This window comes from Cuculus canorus, chromosome 1, assembly GCF_017976375.1.
Source record: "Cuculus canorus isolate bCucCan1 chromosome 1, bCucCan1.pri, whole genome shotgun sequence".
NCBI lineage: Eukaryota > Metazoa > Chordata > Aves > Cuculiformes > Cuculidae > Cuculus > Cuculus canorus.
This window is the reverse complement of record NC_071401.1, coordinates 158,375,233-158,392,179: the sequence shown is the minus strand read 5'-3', so window position 1 is coordinate 158,392,179 and position 16,947 is coordinate 158,375,233. Positions and strand designations below refer to the sequence as shown.

Sequence of the window (16,947 nt, the reverse complement as noted above, 5' to 3'; positions counted from 1 at the left end):
GTGTTTCATGCTGTGCAGTTTATTGCTAGTGTGAGAAACACTTATTCACTAGTAAAATATTGAAAAAGACAAAGTCTTTGAAGCAAAGACAGTCATATTTTTATTTTACAGTTCAGCACTGAGTTGGATGCCCTTCTACAAAAAAGGCAAAACACCTTATAAAAGCAGCGGGTATATATACAAGTTGTAGACAAAGCACCTTGTAAATCCTCAAAGAATGTTCATTCTTTTTTAGATTATCCAACCATGTCTGGAGACTCCTGTCTCTTGACCTAAACTAGCTACATCTTGCAAGACAGATTTATATGATGACATAATTAAACTTAAAAACCAGCTGCAACAAAACTTATCAACTAATTCTCACACTAATTTATCAACTAGGGTTTAGTCAGTACTTACAGGTGGCACCCCGCAGGCAAAGGGGCAATCTCAAACTCCACGATTTCCTATGGAAAAATGAGCTGGAGTGCTTGTCAGTCACTCTGAACTTTTCTTTTGTCTGTCTACTGCAGAAGCTGAAAGATTTCGTATTTATTCAATATAAATAAATGTTGCATTGCAGCTTTTGATGGAGGCAGCTGGAGGCTGCAGCAAGCCATGTGCCAGAGTGAGTCCCAGTCCCTTGGCAGACCTGCGAGAGGTAGAATGTTGCGTGACAAAGCGGCAGTTGTCACGGACACGCCACAGGGCTACGCTGGCAAGACTCTTCAGTGGCTTACAGGAAGTTGTTTTATCCCAGTTAGGCAAGTCGGCCTCAAAGGTGCAGAGCAGCAACTGTATTTCCCTACATATCGCTATTACACACAGATATTTTTACATTTAACCAGGTTTAAGTTGACCACCGTCTCTTTACAGGTGCCAGTGTGTGTGTAATTTCACTGTGTACAGCTTTCCTGGATTCCCTTTACTTCAAAGCTGCCAGCTCACTGTGAGCAAATTGTTCACTTTGTAGTCTCTGGGTCATGGTTTTATCATGTGCCTTATCTGCACTTTTCTTACGTGTTTTTTTTGCAGCTTTTTTTATAGCATTTTGAAAACAAACCAAGGGATCCCACAGCATTTTGGTAGGAATTTGGAATAGTGATTTTAGGGACAGAAGAAGTTCTAGGGCAGGGAGTATTTCATTCAGCCTAATGAGGTGCATCCTTCTTCAAGACACTATTGAAATATAACTCAAGAGAAAACCAACCACCAGTACTGCTTAATGGTCTCTAATGAGCTAAGAACCTATTTAATCAAAACAAAATTGTTCATAAAAATGCAGTTGACCCAAAATGCTACTGAAAAGATGGGTAGTACCATGCTCAAGGCAGAGGAATAATGCTCAGAACTCCTCTTATCCTCAATTCTGCCACTGGTTTGTTTGGTTAGATTGATTGTTTTCCAGTTTGTGAAATGAAGGAGGTAATGACTGTTTAGGACAAGAATTGTCCTTGCATAGGGCTTTGAGGCTCTGAACATACGAAATATTGCTATTTGGGGCTTGTGCCTGCTGAGCCTCTCACCTCTCATGCAGTTAGAGGTAAGAGTGTAATTTGCCTTGTTGTGAACAAGATGCCTGTTAAGCTGAAGTTTCCATGATCTCAGAAGCCAAGACTAAACAGATACTTGTTTTTTCTAGCCTAAAGGGACTATCTTCACGTACCAATTCTTGAAATTACTTTTTCATAGTATCGTGTGCTCTTTGTGTGACTCTCGGGGAGCCAGGGAAGCTCAATATCTTCAAGAGCCTAAATACAGAAGTTCATTCATAATCATAGTGCTTTGTGTTGGGCTAAAATCCATTACGAAAGCTCTGCAAAGTAGATGTCCTGTCTAAGGTAGCCATGGATGGTCTTACTGCTTGCAATCACTGACCACTGATCTTGAAATATTTCTGAGATGTGTATGTTTAAATGCATTTGCCAAATGCTCTCAGTTATGCTCTCTATAAGATGAAAGAATTTTGTGCATCACAGAAGTTATTCCAGTTTACAGCAGTGTAGCTGAGAGTAGGACGTGGCAAAGACTTCTTGTAGCAAAATTCTCATGGGAAATAAGTAAAGTATTATGGCTAAAGTTGGTAGACATCCAGCAAGACTTCACAGTGTGGTATTTCTGGACATGCTCCAAGAAGAGAACATTCCAAATAACACCAGTTGCTGATAAAAGAAGATCCGAATTAAGTCACAAATGTGCATGTGACTGCGTGTTATGTGTATGTAATGCATAATATATATCGAAATGTTTATATTCTGTGTTTAAGATTATTCTGGTATTAGTTCTTTCCCCTTTTCATATGGATAGGACTAGCTGGTAAAAAAACAGTTATTTTCACAGAGACTTTGAGATAATAGACAGTCAGAATAAGCAAAAGTGAAGAAAACAACGAAGGCATGTTAAAACATGAATCTATTTAGAGCAGAGAGCAATCAGTTCTGATTTCTTCTTATGTTTAGTATCAGGTTTTGCGTAAGGCTAAGAAATCTATCCAGAAGCTGGAGCAAACCTTGGGTTCTTTGCTGAAGATGAAAGGTACTGTATGCAAGTATTTTCCTTGGACAGGGTGCCTGGACTTGTTTTTTATTTATTTGTTAAATAGAGACAGGTACACAGCTGAGCCTATTACAGCGTTAGAGCTGACTGTGTCTTTAGCTGTAGCAATAAGCAAGGGATAGCGCAGAAGTCTATCAACCCAAGGCAGACGTTGAGCACTGCACCTCAGAAAGCCCCCTCTGACTCTCAGTTATTCTTTTCCCCTCTCCAGCCTAGGTGAAGGAAGGAAATGAGTCATTCCTGCTATCCCATGGCAGCAGGCAGTTCAGGCAGAGTGTTCTTGTGTTCCTGCTGCCAATTAGCTTCCAGCAGGTGTGAGGCTGGCCTGGGTCCCCCGGGCTGCATGCGTGGGCTCCCATTGTGCTCCTCCTGGCCACAGTGACTCCTGGTGCAGTGCGAGTCACAGCTGTAATGAGCACGTGGAGCACAGCTAGAACATAAACATTATAACAGCAGGCTCTGGGGCAGGGTAAAGGAGGACAGAGAAATGATTGAGGATTTCCTAGTACAGGAAATGGAAGCCTCTACTTAAGAATTTATTCCAATACAAGTGGGTAAGAGAGATGTTGCGATTTTGGGTATTTTTCAGCTTAGCAGGTTGTCTCCTGCACTCCTCTGTTACTGCCTGTGGCACCTTGTGTCATGGTGGTCTAACATTATCTGCCAACAGTTGAGACAGCGCCAGCATTGGGGCTGCACGCCCTCATCAACTGTCTTCTGATCGCTGATACAGGCCACTGTGACACAAATTAGAGGTCCTAGTGCTTAAAATGAGCAGTCTCCCCTGAACCCACGTGTTTGGATAACAACCCATAAAAAACAGTTGTAGGTAGAAGGAATAGTTTAACAGAGCAAAATTGAAGGGGTTGTAAGCAGTGAAGCAGGCTGAGGAGAGTTTGGAGGTGAACTCCTTTTATTTACTTGCATATATGTGCAATTCATACTGCTTGTGAATCACAGGTTGGTTAAGGGGGCTTTACAGGCAATTGGCTCATTATATGGCAAGCACAAGATATACTGTATTAATTAGTGCTTGCTTGGATGTTGATTTGCTGGTTGTTTTCATCATCACTTATGTCAGACCAGCATTAGGAAGAAGGCATTGATTCTAAATTCCTCAATGATCATAAACTCCCAATAATGCTAGTTACGTTGTAGGAGAGGCAGAAGTTTCTCCTTTCACATCATTTTTGTCTAATGGAAACCTCTGGCTCATGAAGAACCAGGTGCTGAAATTGTTCTCTTTGGGGCTGAGAGTGAAGCCAAAAGTGCCACAGATGTGACAGTAACTTTTCTGCTGACAGCAGAATCCTTCAGTCTGGAGGATGGGAACCTGTCCAGCTTGGAGGAAGTCAGGGAGGAGTATGTCAAGAGGTATTTCAGAAATCACAGGTAAGGGCTTGCACCAGTCAAGGAAAGATTATGATACTTTGCACTTACTTCCATCCCAGAATCTCTGAACCTTTTTGTCATTGTTAATGGATTTCCAAGCAGAGGCCTTCATTGTGAGGAAAACATGAAGAGATCATGTATTGTAATCCAGTACAGTACATGAACACTCTAGGCATGTTGTTGGTTTTGTTTCCAGTCAGTGCTTCCATCTCCTTTCCCTTATACAGCTCATCTCCACCAAGGACTTCTCATTCACCTGCAGAGCAAAAGGAGGAGGAGAAAGCTGCCTTCAGAAGAATGGCCCCAGGCTCTGGAGTGACCATGACAAGGGCCTTATTAATCCAGAAGTTGTTCATGTGGCTTTTTTCCTGCGTATTCTTTCCAGCACTGCATCAGCCTCGGGAGCTGTGAGTGAGACTGACTCTGCCCTCTGGTATTCGATTCAGGAATGTGAAAAACAAACAATGGAAAAGGATGAGAAACCAGTATTGATCCTGTCCCCAGACACTTCATGCCCGGATCTGGTGGAATTTGAACGGTAGGTGCACCCCACGTTGCCTTCAGTTTTTTCAGTTTGCATGAACACTGTGCATCCAGTTGCTGCTATTCATACAGCCCTGTTGGAGTCTGCATCTGCTTTGCAGAAGCCTTGTGCCAGCAACTTTGCCCCTGCTGGTGATGAAGCTGAGCACCTCCCAAATCTTCTACCTGTAACTTGCATGCGAATGGACTGCCAGTATCACAGCAGTCCCCAGCTCTGCAGGCCTTGGGAAATCCCTGAGGATTTTCCTTCCATCCTCGAGAAAGAGAAAAAATTTCCTTCCAGCGTGTCAGTCCCTGCGTGGCCATGCTTTACTACCGTCCAGATGGCTTACAGAGTAAGGTGCAACATACCTGCAAACAAACAGTAGTGGTTTAACAGCCAAGTTCAGGTGGAATGGGAGGTTATTCTTCGAGAATGACCTATGCAGGTGTATGTGCCTTTGTGTTTGGGGTATCAGTGCCACTATCAAGTTGTATCCCTGTGATGCGGATAGGTTTTAGAAATGCGAGAATTGCTGCAGCAGGTGAAATACTCAAAGAGTCTAGCTGTACTTGTTCTGGGGAGCTGCAGGAACCAGAGGTAGGCAGATAATTTCCCCCATGGTAATGTTCATCCTGCCTATAATGGCATTGTTATGAGGAGCTTGAATGCTATTGCCCCTTCCAGGAACAGAACCCTAGCTCCTGGCAGCTTGGAGTACTTTTCTAGTTGGGGGTCAGAGCATGGATCATAGAATTCTACAATGGTTTGGGTTGGAAGGGACCTTAAAGATAATCCAGTTCCAGCTCCTCTCCCATGGGCAGGGACACCGTCCACTAGACCAGATTGCTCCCTGGATGTGACCAGGGAAGATTATGTAGTCCTCAGCCTGTGGACTGCAAAATAGTGGTGATCTGGAAGATACCAGAAAGCACTCTTCAAAATGTCTGCAATATGGGGCGGAAGGAGGGGAACCTAAACACTTATGTGTGTGTTATACTTAGAGCCAGTGGGCACAAGTCCATAACTCCCTTTAAGATTTGGTCCTAAGTGGCTAGTACAGGATCTAAAAATCAGAGGCAACTGTCCTCACGTCAGTGGTCCATATATTTTAATTTGGGATAGTAATTCTAAAATTCCTGGTTTTTTTCCAAAGTCATTGATGTCTTAAGACTGAGTACATTATTCATCACATTCTTCCCCTTGCTGTCAAACAGCAGTGCAGGAGAATCCATAGCTGCATTTGGCATCCTCTTCCACAGCGTCACCATCATAAACAAAAACTTCCACCTTTGCTTCTGTTTTGCTTTGAACTGGAGTTTATTTATAAAATTCCTTTGGATTATTTTGTCCTCAAAATGATACTGCAGCTGTGCCAGCAGATGGCTCCAGCCTCCTGTTCCTACGTTTTCTCCTGTGAGAATTGACGGTGGCTGTATTAAGGTATCATTTACAAGACCTTGAAATGTGCTGAATCCTGATTTTCTGGGGGAAGTAAGCTCTACTTCATCAAAGACTGCACGACACAGCCATAAACACCTGACTTTCCCCTTCTTCACTGACAAGGTAGACCAGGGCCTGTACTGTGTGGACTCAGGCACACAGTCTTATGCAGTCTTATGGAAGACTGCAGTTGTTTCATAGCCAATTCTTCTCGAGAAATGATCCTTTATAACAGGTATAAACCAACAGGGCCTCTTAGCAAAGAAAATAACAACCTTTTAGTGGCATCACAGATGCTTTAAGCTTCAATGAATTGGGTTTTTTCCGTGTCCAGCAGCACGAGCTACAGTGGTAGGACTACACAGTACTCTGTCCAGTGCAATATGTGGTTGCCTCTTCCCAGCTTGGAAAGAAGTGGTTGAATCATGGTTCAAACTTAATTTCTTTAGCAAAGCAGTGTAGTGGTGATTCCTATTCTTTTGTTTGAGAAACTCCAGATCCTTTGTTTGGAGGTGGACGTCTGGAATCCTTGATGAGTACAATACCTTACACAAGAACACTTATTCACCTTCAGGTGTTTTGTCTCCAGCAACAGTGGAAAACATTTCCAAGTACGGAAACTGTAGTTTAAACATGGTTATGCTTGTGTGCAGAATTATCTTAAAATTTTCAATAATGGTTTGCTGGAACAAATGTTTTAAAAAGGAAAAAGACTGAACTCTTTTTGAGTTACTTTCTCATGCAATACTGTTCAGTTAATCAGGAAATGTGCTCACTTGGGACATCTTCCAAAGAATCATTTTGAGTCCAAACTTAGTAACTCTTGGTTTATAGAACTACTGTTTATAGAACTCTTGGTTTTTACTCCTTTCTTATTATTATTTTCATCTGGGAAGCTCTAAGCATTTAATTAACATAAAGTAACCTTCACTGTGCCACACAATGCTAACAGAAGAGGTGAGCTTGTTCTGAGATTTAGTCACCGGGTTGATGTTACAACACGTATGTTCCATTACCAGTTCCACTACTGCTTAGAAGTCAGTCTTAAGGATGCATTTCCTCAGATATAAAATGGAGGAAATTGAGCTTATTTAAGTCAGAACATCCAAGCCTGGGGTGGTCTCTTTCTCTCTGCATGTATAGTACCTCATACGTCAGGATATGACCTCAGCCAAGGCTTTTAAGTGTAGCGCAATGCCAGTAAACTTATAAAAAGTGATTTAAAGTGTAAAAGCCTCAGGATACAAAGGCAAGCAACTCAAAATTTATTAAATGCCAAAATGAGGTTTGCCTGGGCAACAAGTAGAGCCTGCAGCGCCTGGAGGTTCTGTTGTGAGGCAGTCCTGCTGAGGCTGTGGCTGGAGCCTGCCTTTTGCAGATGAAATCTTGGCAGAACGTAGTTGCTAAAGTCTTTAGACAGCATTGGGCAACCTTCAATAATTGTATGAAGTCTTAGGGGGCAGAGTCAGTGAAGTAGTTTTAAATGACAGCTACTCCCCCCTCTCCTGCTGATTTATGGTAGATGGCTGCCTCATAGCCTGCTCTTCAGGGAAGCTCACTTTCCTTTCATTACAGATACCTGTATTTTTATAAGCACGCAGCGGACCTGCTGATAGAGCATGGAATTGTTTGCACTGAGGAGGTGCCTCTTCCTGAGGTCTCCACAGCTATTTTCCGCTTCTGGCAAGAGCAATCTGAAGAAAGGAGAGACAGCATCTTGCAGTACTGTAGCCAGAGAGCTTTCCTCATGGATCCCAAGGCTGCTAGCCAAGAGCCTGCATGCACTGAAGGTAGTGTGAGGGACAGCAGAGGTGACAATGAGGAAGCCAGTGGTTCCTCAGTCTCCATACAAGAGGAAGTAAGTGCTCAGTAACACACTCACCTGCCTTTGAAACTCCAAGTATTCAGTCACTAATTGGCTCTACAGCTTTTAGTTGGAAACATACAGTAGTTGTAATAAAGCTTTCCCACTTGAGTGCCTAAGTGGAGACAATAAGGCAGTCTTGGAGTAAATATCTACACCAAATTCTCTCTTGGTAAGGTACACAGCAAGCTATAGGAGTGCAGTAGTAGTAATTCTGCTATTCTGCACTGATCTATAGAGTTCCTGTGCTAAGTAACAGTTAAATATTCTCTAGCTTGCTCCAGGGGGAGGGAGCAAGAACCAGGGGAGTTATACAATTACTGTGTTCTGCAAACTCTCAAAGGAGCACAGACCAGCTGTATCCACAAGGAATGCTCAGTTTGCCAAGGTCTGCTGTGTTTTGGTTTGGGTGTTTTGGGGTTTTTTTAATCAAAGCACTTCATAGCAAAGAGAAAGTATTTGTAAACTACTGCCAGTGGTACAGGGCTAATGACTGCCGTGCCGCACACCTCTACGGAGCCAAGAAGTCAGTGACTGAGTAGACCAAGGCATTTGTCAAAAAATTATTAAATAACAGCCAACTCTTTGTAAACTGTTCCTGGAGCACTGCTTGCTTAAGCAGCTGGCCGCTCAAAGATATGTGTATAATTTTATTAGCTGTAAGGGAGGGACGGGTGCCCACCTTTAGCATATAAGTAATTGCACTGACAAGTACTTTTTGAGTCTTAGGACATAACTCATACTGCTAACCTCCTTAGGAAATGTCAGTGGATGTTGCATGTACGGTATTTTCTAGCACAGAAAATGTATGAACTGCATTATGGCAGAGTGAACTTATGAGATTATTGATCTGTCACGGGGAGCATCCAAACTCCTTTGTAAGCCAGGTTGCACACTGGAATCAGATTTGGGGAGACTGGCTGGTGCAGCTGAGATCTCTAGTCATAAGCAGCAGCCCAAGTCAAGTCTCTAAAGCACTGATAATAATTAATGGTTGTTTTACTGATTTCTGGGAGATGTAGTGTTAAGTCTAATCCCTGGAGGTTGAAACACAGGCTTAAGGGCATGGACTAAACTGGTGTTCCCAGTCATGAAATATAGTTATTCCTTATTATTCCTGCCTCCACAAAACCCTCTTGGTTTACTTTAGCTATGAATGTGCCTGTTAAATTGAAAGAACGAGTGTCATGCTTTTAAAGACTTCATTATTAAAAATTATGCCCTAGGTAAAACTTCAGGGTGGCTGGATATGTTGACATCTGAAGTGTTTTCTCTGATAGATGATGTTTGAAGATGCATTTGATATTACTGCTGGTTTCCTTGACCGAAGAGAGACTCAGGGAGTTTCTGGCCAGAGGTAAATTACAAATTCGCCCCTTTTGCTAGACAGAGTAAGTTAATAATCCACTGTCAATACTTCACGGCAAGTTTGCTGTCAAGTAAGGCAATAGCCTAGCTTCCTTTTTTTGTGCCTAGCTTCCTTTTTTTGTGTTTTAAATAAATAGTTAGAATACCAGCTCCCAGCAGTTGTGCTCACAATAGCACTGTTTCTTAAGATGCAACAGTGAAATGATTAATAGGTATTTATGGCAGAATCAGTAAGAATCACTTTTTAAGAGCACTCGGTCACTTCAGGATAACTCGAGTCCTAATTTTCTTCCCCACTCTGCATAGCTTTCCATCTTTTCAAATTACAGTATTAGTAATATTGTCCATTTCTCTCTCTCCCTTACTAGGTCTAGGAGGACCATAAGGCATTCCCTGGATAAGTCAGCTAATTATAAACTGCACTCTGATTTAATGAGACAAAAATGATCATTTTTTAACATTGTCTCCCTTACCTTTTTCAGGTACCCTAATTCAATCTCAGGGAGGTGATCAAGCTAAAGTATGTTTGACCTGAACAGTAACATCAAAGAAACACAGACCTATTAAATAATAACATCTCTTTCTTCTGCAGGCCAGATACAAAGCTGGCACTGCTTTTGATTTTTCCCAGTAGGCCAAAGAAAGAAAAGGGCTGCTTTCCTCAAGAGGAAAATCACATTATGACTCATATTTTATGCATTCTTACTACTTAGTCTTTGTTAGGATTGTTTCCTTTTGCAAATAGTGTTTTTAATCTTTTTTTTTTAAATCGTATTTTCTACTTATTTTTACATATTTAGAGAGTTCTTCAGTGTGAATCTCTTTCTCTCTTTCACCACCATTCCACCTTGCACTTCCAGAACAGAATTAATGCAAATGAGGTTGTTTTGTCTGTTGATCAAAATATACTTGAATAAATAATAAAGCTTTACAAATATGTATCCATTAAATAATATTTATTAGGTAACAATTGTTGCTCTCTGTTATAATGGAAATATGCTTTTCCGTAAAACAGTGTTACTACAGCCATCATGTGTCAGTGAATCTGACATATCTTCCTTGCATTTGTTAGACAATATCTTGTCATTCTGTCCACCTCTGCTCCTCCCTGTCTTGTTTGGCTGTTGTCTTTCATATCATAATCATAGAATAGTTAGAGTTGGAAGGGACCTTAAAGATCATCTGGTTCCAACCCACCTGCCATGCGCAGGGACATCCCACCATCACATATCTCCAACACCTTCCTTATGTCTAGTCTCAATCTGCCCCTCTCCAGTTTATACCTGTTCCCCTGGTCCTGTCCCTACAAGCCTTTATGAATAGCCCCTCTCCAGCTTTCCTGTAGGCTCCCTTCTGGTACTGGAAGGTTGCTATAAGATCTCCTCTGAGCCTTCTCTTCTCCAGACTGAACAAGCCCAACTCTCTCAGCCTGTCCTTGTACGGAAGGTGCTCCAGCCCTCCAATCATCTTTATAGCCCTCTGGACCCGTTCCAACAGCTCCATCTCCTTCTTACATTGAGGATTTCAGGTTGAGATGAGGTCTCACAAGAGAGGAATAGAGGGGCAGAATCACCTCCCTCAACCTGCTGGCCATGCTTCTTTTGATGCAGCCCAGGATGTGGTTGGCCTTCTGGGCTGTGAGCACATATTGCCAGCTCATGTTGAGCTTCTCATTGATGAGCACTCCCAAGTCCGTCTCTTCAGGGCTGCTCTCAATCACATCATCTCCCATCGTGTACTGAAAACGGGGATTGCCCTGACCCAGGTGTAGGACCTTACACTTGGCCATGTTGAACCTCATGAGGTTCACAGGCCCACTTCTCCAGTCTGTTTAGGTCACTGTGGATGACATCCTGTCCTTCCAGTGTGGCAACTACACCACTCAGCTTGGTGTCATCTGCAGACTTGCTGAGAGTGCACTCAATCTTGCTGTCAGTATCGTTGATAAAGATATTGAACAGCACTGGTCCCAGTACAGAGCCCTGAGGGACATCACTCATCACGGATCTCCATCTGGACTTTGAGCCATTGACCACTACTCTTTGAATACGACCATCCAACCAGTTTCTTATCCACCGATCATCTTGAAAAAAAATTGAATCTTTTTTTAATTTATAAGTAAAGTGTGGAGGACAGAAAGTAAGTAGGAGGAAAAATGAAGGAATAAGAAAGTAAATATAGTGTCTGGTTCCATTTTCAGTTCAGCATTTGCAAGCTGCACTTCTGACAATCCAGAGGAGAACCACAGGCACCACCTGCAGATCACCAACTTCCTAAAGAGCCTCTTCTTTGCTAATATGCTGTTTTGCCAGGTAAGCTTTGCCGAAAGAATCCTTATAGAAGGAGCGACATATTTATGTCATTTTTAGGAAGGGATTTATATTTTCTGTGCTTCTGATCTTGTCCAGAATCATTACAAATGAAAACTTGGTTCGTCACTTCAGATGTGTCATTCCAAAAGGTCAGTAGGATTAAGAGGCAAAGTGTGAGGTTTTATTATTGCTTAGAATATCATTCAAAATGACAAATGACATAAGGATTTAATATTTTTTATTCCTTGCCTGAAAGTTCCTTGTGCAGAAGCTTGAGTGATCTCATCTGAGCAAGTGAAGCTCACTTTGCAGTTCTCCATTAAACCCCAGTGGCTTAATTCTTAGCTCAGTAGGACCACCTTCTGCTTTTGTGGGTGCCAGGTTCCCTGCCCTGAGCCCTCTACTGACAGGCCCTAGGAGTTGGGTATTCCTGTTCTTGAAAGAGCTGATAAACATCTGCTGAGCTGCCTCTTAATCTCAGCCTACTGTTACAGGTTTGCTGAGACAGAAGTCATTAGTGTTGTTTCTCCCCTTCTTGCCATTCTGCCTAGAAGGTGGCTCAGAGCTTGCATGTGTGTGGAGGAACAAAAGGGAGATACCCCTCTGCCAGAGCATGCTTATTTTGGCTCAGAGTCAATTTTACCTCCTCAGTAGCCACTTCTGCTGTTTTTCTCTTACCTGACTTATACTTCTGCTACTTGAGCAGATGCTTCTTCAAAGGAAATAGAGTGTTTGCGATGAAGGGTAATTGGAACAGAAAACAAAGCATGAACTATTGTTTCACCACTAAATCTATCACACAGTGACTGTTGTGTGCCATTTGCTTTCCCCCATCTCAGGGGGACAGTAGCACTAGAGGAGGTGCAGAGAATGGCAGCAGGTATAGCAAAAGGCATTAAACAGGAGCTACTAGAGTAGCACTCTTCCACAAAAAGGAGTACTGTCAGAGAATTTTGATCCTAAACGTTGTGTATTTGGTACAGTAAATGATTACTCATTGTGTCTAACAGTAGACCTAAAAAGCACTAAATGAAATGAAGAAACTTTAAAAAATACTTGAGCATGAAAATTACAAGATTTGACTGCTGGAGCATCAATCCATCGACAGTTACTAAATCTGAAGGTCTTGGTACAATTTCCAGCTCAGATGGTCTTCACAGCACAGTTTGCCATAGTGTGGGAGCATATATTGTGGAATAGAGCACACAATTCTTGCACTTTTTGTCAAAGCATCCACTCTTGGCTGTTGTCAGAGAACAGGCACCGTTATACATAGCCCATTGGTCTTCGAATAGCTACCTTCTTCGTAAGAGCAGAGCTCTTCCTGTGTTTCTGTAAATGACCGTGAGCTGAGCATGCCTAAATGAGAAAGAAAAGCTCTAGCAAGATACAGTATTTTCCAGTTTTACTGGTTTTAAAATTCTTTTGTTAAGGTCATGCCTGGCAGCATTAGGTGGTCCTATTTTTAACTTCTGCTTGGTGCTGCATTGTTATACATGAGCCCAAGTCTGTCTCACAGCTCCCAGATGAGATGGTATAAGAAGAGGTTGTGTCTCTTTCAAGCTTTGAAAAGGGACATTTGAAGTAAGACAGAGAATGGGAATGATGGGAAGACGGGAAGACAGGAAGCAAAAGAAGCTCAAGTACTGCAAACTGGCATTGACTGAGCTATTCCAAAAGGAAATAAAAGGCTGTGCGTGCTTTTTTTTATGCAGGAACTTGAGTTGTCTTCAATTAGACAATAAAAAGAGAGTTTGAGCAGAAATCACCCAGGCAAGAGAGTAGTGATAATGTGAAGGTCACGATCTGTTTTGGTTTAGGTAACTGTAGTACAGTACATCTAGAGACTCCTGCCAAGAGGCAAAAAAACCCCATTCTGACCGTTTTTTTTGTTTGAGAGCAGAAATTCAGCTCCATCTCAAAGCAGACAGATTGAGGCAGTTATAGAAGTGGTTGCAGAGCTGCACTATGTGATGTTCCAATTGTCTTGAAACATACCAACTCAGGCAGCAGCAGAGAGTTCAGCATAGGCTACACACATTACCCCAGAAGCTGGGCAATGGAGAGCATCAGAGACTCCTGGACTCGACAGGGAAAGGAGCCCTTCCTACTTACTTTATGGGTGTGACTGAACCCCTGTAGACCATTCCGCTTCCCTTGATGTAGTACCCATGCAGGTGTATGCTAGCCCAGGAGTTTGGGCAGTGCTGAGATAAATTATCCCAAAGATAAAGTGATGCTGTGGTGCACTGTGCACACGCACCTTGTAGAAGATACAGAGGTGGGTAGTGGGCACAGTACTAAGTTGAGGCATGCAGCGTGCACCTGACTGAAATACAACAGGCTGCCTACGGTCTCCTTTCCTTTCATCTGCAGAGCTAATGATGTGATAGGTTTTATTGCTGGCCCCTACATGTCAGCAGTATGTTATGCCAGTTCTAGTTGTCAGATTGTGTATGTCCACCATTTCATAGTCACAAATCCATTGAGTGCAGCTCCTCTTGAGCCTCCTTAAGGCTGCCAAAGGCATGCATTTCACTGGTATAAAATGCTTGAGAAAGACCCACACAGAGAAGGGAGGAAATAATTTGGATAAGGAAAGAGAGAGCTCTTAAAAGGACAGCGACCCGAAACCAAGTGCAAGAGCATGCTTCCATGGTAGAGAAATATTTCTGAAATTCATGAGATTAGTTAAGCAATCTTGTCATTTTTCAAGAGATGTTGTCTTAAGGTTACATCATAAGAGATCCTTAGTAGCAAAGGCAGTAAAGAATGGATTTAGATTGATGTCCAAAAATTTTACAGTACCTAAGTGAAAGTCAGTGGAGATTTTTTCCTAGATAGCACTGAACACCTTTACATCTTCAAAGGCACACTTGCTTTTAAAATTATGGATTTTTAGGTGAGTCCCTTGACAAACAAGTGGGATTTATTGCTCCTTAAGCTATACATTTTTTTAAACGGCACCTATTTTTAAAAGCAGTCTTGCTCTAGAGTCCTCTATCAATGCAGAGGTGGCCTGAAGGGACTGCAAGCATGAACATTTTCATCTGCTAAACTCTGATTTCTCAGGAGCCACTTATTCTTTATAAACTGGTGAAAGAGAAGACCGTCTCCTTCTGTTGCTAATAGGCCTGAAGTCACTAGAAGGTCTCAAGGAAGCTCTTGTATTTTAGGAGCCTGTTATGTGATCCCCTTGTTACCACAGTGAATAACAGCTGCCTAAACAATGTAAATAGGTACAGGGTGGAGCCCTGTGATTTTAGAAAGAAATTGGTTGAACATTTGAGCCATTCTTCATCACGCATCTCAGAGACTGGACTAGTACTGGTTGCTGATTCAGGGAGGAAGGAGGGCTCACAGTTCATTAGCTGACACACGTCAGCTCTTGACCAACCCACTGTATATTTGAAACACAATCAACTCCTGTGGATTTTAATGCTGCTTGACTTTTTGGGGGGCTTTCAGGAAGAAGATCTTCAGTTTGATTATGAGACTGAGATGCTGAGGTGCACTGAGACCTTCGATGATGAAGATTTCTAAACAGTATTGCTGTTTGCTGATGTTTTGCCAAGCATTGCTGGTTACAGCTGAAGAGACTGCACCTCTTTTGGTGAAGCACCTCTCTGAGCAGAGTGTGGAGACACTGTGTTAAAGTTATTTGTTACTGTTGACTTCCCACTCCCTCATCAGTGCTTCTTGATGTATCAGTTTAGTAATTTATACCTTTAAAAGTTCTGGGATTTAGATATTTATAAAATCTTAAGAAATACTTTTTTCTACTGCTTTGTTATGTTTAACCTCATTTCACAAGTAAATGGAGTCACGTGGTGTTAAGTGACCTTGCCTAGCGTAAGCTGTGGAAGAGCTGCAGAGAGGTCATATCAGTGACAGCCTGCACAGCCCCATAGGGTGCCGGTCTCAAACTGCAACCTGCAAAATTCACAAATGGCCCTGCACCCTGGCATTGATTACTTTTCCCGTGCAATTTTTCAGCTTGGACTGACAAGGAAAGAGGTTTGCCTCACAAAGTGAGATGAGGCTCTTCCATCTCTTTATGTGGACAGCAGCAGTGGCCACCTGCTCCCAAGTCACCTAGAGTAGTGCAGACACAATAATACACACTTTGCATTATTTACTTTTGCAAAGTGTGTAAAGCTGAGTGATCAACTCTGTGCTCTTCTGCCACATCTAATTCGAGTACTGCTGCTCAGAGAGTGTCTTGGAATTACAGATGCTGTGAAGATGAATAAAATCCTTCACATCTCGGAGCTATTGTTAAAGGCTCTTTGCAGACTGGGACAAATGGTTTCCTGGCAGTGGTTATGCTGAGGTCATGCTAACAGCCATCAAAAACAAAGGCTAGAAGTGTTATTTTAAAATGTAAAGGGAAGCTGGCATGTCCAGGTGTTCATTGGTCTTCAGCAGCCAGGCCTTTAGGCTGAATCAAAGAGTATCCAAGAGATTCAGCCTTTAGGCTGAATCCATGTTTCACCCTCTACGCACCAAAGCAGGGCTGGCCCTGCTTTGGTGCGTAGAGTGTGATACATGCACCTGTATTCAAGCAAACACATGTGCACACTAGTTCTAAAGTACAAGGGGAGAACAATTCCTCCAGAGCACCTTCTGCCCCTGCGTTTGAGGCTGTGGTAGCTCTCCCAGGTGGATGTTTGCCAGGTTGCTATGTTTGAAAGTGTGGGTTGTGGGTCCTAATTGCAGATTCTGTTTGGGTTTAAGAGCTCCTCTGATTTCTCCAGGGTGCAGCCTTGCCTTTTCTGGGCATTTCTAGTGTGCTTCATGTGTATAGGCTATCATTGCTTTGAGGCTGTAAGCAATGCTAGCTCTCCCTTCTTTCTCTTTAATTCCAAAATGCCAAGCGTATGCATCACCTGGGCAGTCTGGGTTTTGGGACACATGCTGGTTGAAATACATGTACAGACTTTGAAGAGGATCCAAAGTCAAATAATTCGTTTGTTTATCTACTGCGAGATATATGTATGTACCTACAGTAATAATTGTTTACATTAAGCGTTCTCCCTGTGTTTTCTTACCATTTTATAGTTTGGGGGTGGGGAGGGAATAGGTTAGTTTTTCTCAGTGTTGAGGCTACTTTTTGTATGAGTTTTCAGTCATAGAAATCTTACAGACCTCTGATTTCCAGTTCCACTTGCTACACGGCATTTGGTCAGGTTTGTTTCATTAATACCGAAAGGTTACAAAGCACTGGCACAGGCTGCCCCTGGAAGTGGTTGAGTCACCAACCCTGGAGGTATTTAGAAGAGGTGTATACATGGCGCTTAAGGACACGGTTTAGTGGTGGACTTGGTAGTGTTAGATTAAGGGTTGAACTCAATGATCTTCAAGGTCTTATCTAACCTAAATGATTCTATGATTAATGATTCTTTCACCACATCCATCTTAATTACTACATCAGTGGAGGTCAAACTTGGCAATACTGGCATTTACCATAGGACAGCTGTGGGAGTAGATAATGTTCAAGGGTTAACAAC

General features: G+C 42.4%; 1 protein-coding gene across 1 annotated transcript; it reads left to right on the top strand.

Moving 5' to 3' along the window:
- Positions 1-568: 568 nt before the first annotated feature.
- STRA8 (stimulated by retinoic acid 8) lies at positions 569-15,037 on the top strand. Its single transcript, XM_009566244.2, has 8 exons — positions 569-760; positions 2,439-2,514; positions 3,843-3,927; positions 4,313-4,465; positions 7,469-7,751; positions 9,038-9,114; positions 11,326-11,437; positions 14,906-15,037. The coding sequence occupies exons 1-8, from the start codon at positions 569-571 to the stop codon at positions 14,978-14,980; spliced, it is 1,053 nt and encodes a 350-aa protein (XP_009564539.1). The 3' UTR covers positions 14,981-15,037.
- The last annotated feature ends 1,910 nt before the right edge of the window (positions 15,038-16,947 follow it).

Coding starts and splice junctions, on each gene's coding strand:
- STRA8 (XM_009566244.2), top strand. CDS start 569: ATGGAGGCAGCTGGAGGCTGCAGCAAGCCATGTGCCAGAGTGAGTCCC. Junction 761..2,438: donor TAGGCAAGTCGGCCTCAAAG/GTGCAGAGCAGC, acceptor TCTTATGTTTAG/TATCAGGTTTTGCGTAAGGC. Junction 7,752..9,037: donor CAGTCTCCATACAAGAGGAA/GTAAGTGCTCAG, acceptor TTTCTCTGATAG/ATGATGTTTGAAGATGCATT.